This window comes from Ascidiella aspersa, chromosome 7, assembly GCF_963924565.1.
Source record: "Ascidiella aspersa chromosome 7, kaAscAspe10.2, whole genome shotgun sequence".
NCBI classification, from domain to species: Eukaryota; Metazoa; Chordata; class Ascidiacea; order Phlebobranchia; family Ascidiidae; genus Ascidiella; species Ascidiella aspersa.
Window position 1 is genome coordinate 25,232,228 of NC_139453.1, and position 5,659 is coordinate 25,237,886.

Sequence of the window (5,659 nt, forward strand, 5' to 3'; positions counted from 1 at the left end):
GACGTTTATTCGTGCTAGATAAATATTTAGTAAAGTTATAATGATCGCCATCGCTGAAAATCCTGCTAAAACAAAACGAGGTGTCGTATTTAGAACTCCTTCTCCAATTATCATGTTTACAAGATTAACTGCCTCAGGCAGCAGTAATTGTTCGGCATACTGTAAGGCTTTTGACACTTATAGCTATTTGTTGCGTAACTTAGTAAGATGGTAATAAAGTCTATGGGAGTTGAGTCAATTTTGAACGGTAGACATTTGCTTGTGAAAAGGTTTAGTTTTCAAGCAAAATACTCTCTAGGTTTATTTAGGAATGGCGGATGTATATAATACTGAAGCTTAATAGTCAACATGCTATCATAGCTATGCTTTGCTATAAATGACACACTAATGTTTCTATTTGCCATTTTGACGGAAAGCTGTAGGCCCTATATTTATAGGTAATTGGCATTATTATTGCGGACTTTTTTGTCGCTTATTCTCAGTCATAGAAATGTGTTTGGGCTTCGCCTTCTACACGGTCTTAACATTACATTTCTATTTTACTGCTCTAGCCTTTATTTGTCTTACGGTAAAGTAAATTAGAAGTACAAAATATCATTGTTAGGTCATTAATAATTGTTACTGGTTTGTAACATTGAGTTCTAAAGCACATTTTAGGCCATAACATTTAATTTAATTATTTTGTTCCACCGATTAGGTTAAGAAATGAAACGAAAGCATTGTGCGACGCTCTTAGAAAATGGAAAGCTTATAATAAAAGTATACCTGTTTTGCTTTGTCAAGGTTGCGATTTTAATCACCTATTTATATTGTACCGTTTTTTTTTCAACTCATGTCTTCCCTATGTAGTAAACATTTAGATGGTTGTTCTAAAGTGCAAATTTATTTGGTTTGCGTTATATATTTTCTTTACGGAATGCTGCCCCTAAAGACCTGATCTGGGAATAAACGAATAGATGTAAACAAACAAACAATGAAGTACTTTAAATTATTTTTGTCAATTTTGTTTGCCTGCCTTTACATCGCATGGATTTGCTCGCATGAAAAATGGCCGCATCTTGCTAAACTCGGCAGCCTCAGTATAAAGTCCAAAATTGACGAGCCGGAAATCAGGCACGTCTACGCGTCAAGGTCGCGAGCTGCGACTTGCGACAATCTTCTTCAAAACCTGACTCGTGGTCAGTGGAAAAGGGATTCGGAAAAAAAGGGAGCCAATGAAAGTTACCTCGACTCTTTCATTCGCAGATGTCGGAGAAAAAGATTGATGATCGATCAGGTGTGGCGCAATGATGGGAAATGTGGTCATCTGCAGTAAGTATACCAAAGTAAAGATGACGAATAACGTGTCTATTAACGCGTTATGAAGTTTGTAGATTTCGCGAACGGCGTAAGTTTGAAATGAAAAATCCAGTGGGGTGGGTGTCCGGACCCCCGCCACCTTTTCGTTAGTGATATTATCGTTTTTTGTTAGATTTTGTAAGAGTTTTACTCACCGTCCTAATCGGCAATGTTTTTAATGTAATTAGGTCATGCGTCTCAAGCTAATGCGAAACCAAAATCAAACGCAAAACGCCGTTTATCGTTTCTTGTCTGGTCGACCGTAAACGCAGGTTTTTTTTCTCTGTCGTTATTCTTTCGGGTTGGCTGATCAGCAAGTGTGTTTGACAATTAAAAACAATAAATAAAACGGTTTTAGTTTTTTCTAGCTAAAAACGAGTTAGGTGCAGCTGTTCGCTGTCTGCGCTAATATCCAATGTTGGTGTAGGTCTGCATGACGTGTTTTTTTTTGTATTTTAGCTGACTTGGCGCACAAATATGTTGCGCTAATCGTGGCATAATAACACCCGGAAAACGATCTTCGTTTGGTATTGCAGGTGGCGGAAGAAGTGCTTGTAATTTAGCGTAGTCCCGTACATGGATCTTCCAAAATCAATCACACATATTTCACGGTCTTTGTTTAGTTTCTCGCCTAAAGTTAACGATTGCACACGAAGTGGTTTCGCTTTGCGTCTAAAAGTTCGCCTTTGCTGGACGGTAATGAACGGTTTCTAATTAGTTTTTTTATTTATTTATGACTTCATTACAATCACTATTTTATAACGTCATACCCGTCACTATTTTGTGACGTCATTAACGTCAGAAGGAAAACTGGGAGTTCCCTAAGTTGAAAAATCGTAATCCCCTTTTTGAATTTCTGGATACGCCCCTGTGTATAGCGTTTCGTTCAGCGCTGTTGATAGAAACGTCGATTTGCATCACGAATTGTTGATGTTTGTTGCGGTACATATGTTTTGTTTCAGAATTTGAATGCTTTTTAATGACTCCAGTGCACAAATCAAAGCGTATAAGTTTGGTGCTGGGTGAACGACCACAATATCCAATATATTCTCAACGTTATGTTTAAAGCCAATCAACTGCAGATTTCTGAAGCTGTAAAACCAGTGTGAACGATAAATCCTTGTGAATTTTGTTATACGCCCTGTTTTTGCAGGATAGCTTTAGAAAGACTTACTAAAATCTGTCGGACCAACCAGGATTATCGTGCAAGCAAGACATAGGAAACTCTTGTCAGTGCTGACAGAACTTACGACGTCGGCCTTAAAAGACAGTCGCTCTACCGCCTGAGCAAGGCTGGCTCATTGGAGCTGGCCGGAAAACTTCCATAGCACCGTCGCACACCTCATCCTGTTAGTCTCCTCAAACTCATTTGACAATGAATAAACCGCCCTTATCAGTAACTGGATCATGCATTAAAACATAATGTTATTTTATCCCTTTGACATTGCGCTTATTATTAGAACACCGGGTTTCCAAGTCTTACAGAAAATAGTCTACCAATTAAATATATTGGGCCCACTGAACACAATAGTCTAATTGGTGGTTCGTATAGGCAGGACTTCAGAAGGGCTAGATCAGCGGTCGCCAAACTTTTTTTTTAATTTTGCCTGTTGGACCATTTGCAATGCTTTTTATATTACGCGGCCCTATGAAAATTCAAGGGTCAGTTGACCCATGTTTCTTGTAGTACACTGGTGCAGTTACGATTCTTTCTGATGTAACAACTTTTTCCGTGCTCAATCTGTTAGTACAAGCAACTACATATTTAAGGGGATCCACAGTACCGTATCATTATTCAATGAAGCATGCATACATATATGAGTGTTAACAACTGAGATCCAGCCCTTCTGAAGCTGATTTCTGATTCAAACGACGGATAATGTTTAGAACATAGACAAATGTTTAAAAACATTCGCTAAAGCTTAATGTTTGAAACCTTAAGGACAATTCTCATTGCGGACCCTCTGAAACTGCTGCACGCACCCCGGTCGGTCCGCGGAATCCAGTTTAGGAACCGCTGGGCTAGATCATGATGTATGAACAATGTTTGTAACGTATAGTTAGTTTAAATTATCAACGCAGCCAAGTAGGTTTTTACACTGCTTCGATTTAATTTGTAGCGCTCAACCGACGATTGCTACATCTGTCGTGCCATCTCTCGCAAGTTGGTGCGATCCACACGGAAAGAAACCTTGTTGCAGTAATACCAATGACGGACTGTGCAGTTTTCCTTCGAACGACACTTGTGAATGCGAAGGGTAGGCAATCACACGCACAATAATATATTGTTTTTTTGTGCAGGCGCCAAGGTTATTCAAAAATGCGCACATTAATAGTTTACAATTTACTGGTACTGGAAAGCGTGCAGAACTGGGAGCTTAGCCTTATATAATTTGTTAGTTATCTATTTTGTTAGTTATACATTGTGATTCAGATGTATGATCGTTTCGAAAACTTGTGCTCGGTAGCTCAGTTGGATGACCGATGTTGGTGTATGTCCAGTATGGATGTCATAATTAATAGTTATTTATTTTAAAATCAAATGCCCAACATTACACTATATTTAACAAACATGGAAAGCCGTAGAATTTTTGAGCTCCTAATTCACGGCTCACTGTAAAGAGCAAACAATCTCAATAAAAGTTCAAGTTGTGCAAATAAATGGAGATGTCTTTATTATTATATTGACAGCTGCCTCGATATGACCAAGTACAAGCACGCCGAGATTTCTCGATGGGAAACCGAGGACGCGCTATGCAAGTGGAACAACTACAGCAGCACACAAGCATGTGACGTCATACGGGAGTCTCCCTACGACAACATCTACTTTGTGGGGGATTCCCTGATGCGAAACATGTTTATGACGCTCACCGTACTGCTCACGGGCGACCCCGTGCGGGGAGCGTGGGGAAAATCAATGACCGAGGAACAAAAGCAAGTTTGTGTTTCCAACGAGCTTTTGTGCCAGCTGGAGTGTAGAAGAGTTGTGACAAGTTCGGATAAACTCCTTTACCAAGAAAAGCTCTGCGGGGGAACCAAACCCAACTTTACGATCGATATGCTCGTTTACTATAACAATGATCGCAGTAGGCTCTTTATTAACCACGTCTTGAAACTTCTGGGCAAACGCGGGTCGCTAATTGTGGTTGGGGTGGGATTTCATTTTCAGCTTGATGCGGAAACGGTAATCGGAAACTACTTAAACCCAGCCGTGGAAGCAATTGAGAATTTCTACAAAGACAGTGGGCTGCCAGCCTCTAAAAGATGGCCGCGAATATTCTTCGTTAATCCGCTAAATCCTTCTTTCATGAAGCCAACTGTTCATCATAAAAAGCAAAGCAAGGCCGCGGTCGCTTCGTTTTGCTCGAGAATGAGCGAATATTGTCGCCAGCACGAAATCCCGCTGTTCGACTTCAGACAGCTCTCACATCACGTGCACAGCTTCGACGGAACGCACTTCGGCCTCGGCGTGAACTTGATGAAGAATCAGATCTTGCTCAACTACATTGCTGGAGAGGCGAAAGGGACAGATTGGCAGTCTTGATTAGAGATGTGTGATACTTGGCATTTTTAGTAGATAGCCTATATGCATTATATTATAGCGTTACTTATCACCAAATCCCAATCCTTTTATTTAGAGCTTTGCCAATTTTAATCTATTTTCGAATATGAACACAAAGGTGAACTTCAGATTTTGTTATTTTAATTATTTTGTAAGTAGAACAAAAAACATTTCTCATGTGAAACTTAAACTGCTACACTTCTTTTACTATAGAAATGTCTATTTTACTGTATAAAAAAAAATAGTCATATAGCTATACTATTAGAATCCTACCATAAAAAGGTTGGGTTTTAAATGAAAAATAACTAGGCTATCTTATACCAGAGATATGGAGTCGTAGTCGGAAGTCGGGACTCGAGTAAGACCACGTAAGACTTCCCAAGTCCCGATTCCGACGTGCGCATGCGCAGTACAAAATTTCCTAAATGACAGTGTCGCAATCTGTAAATTGTAAAGATGTTGGTAATAAATTATATGACACCCCTATCAGTATATTGCTGTATATTCACCAACTAAGTTATGAAAATGGGTAAAATACAGGCTGTAGAGTCGGACTCGAAAAAATTGCACATTTGGTCGGAGTCTGACTCGGGAGTCGAACTCGGGTTATTTTTAACCGACTCCGCGCACTTATCTTATACAGTTTATTTGCCTGTCGTGCATTAACTGATATTGTGTCATACTAGAACCAAAATATTGGATTTTTTTTTAAAGTTGATAAAATATTTTTTTTGTGATAAGTAAACTAATTACGCTTAT

At 39.3% G+C, this 5,659-nt stretch overlaps 1 protein-coding gene across 1 annotated transcript; it reads left to right on the forward strand.

The window, feature by feature from the left end:
* The first annotated feature begins 493 nt into the window (after nucleotides 1-493).
* LOC146138642 (uncharacterized) lies at nucleotides 494-5,495 on the forward strand. Its single transcript, XM_083394032.1, has 3 exons — nucleotides 494-1,311; nucleotides 3,459-3,596; nucleotides 4,030-5,495. The coding sequence occupies exons 1-3, from the start codon at nucleotides 974-976 to the stop codon at nucleotides 4,880-4,882; spliced, it is 1,329 nt and encodes a 442-aa protein (XP_083250158.1). The 5' UTR covers nucleotides 494-973; the 3' UTR covers nucleotides 4,883-5,495.
* The last annotated feature ends 164 nt before the right edge of the window (nucleotides 5,496-5,659 follow it).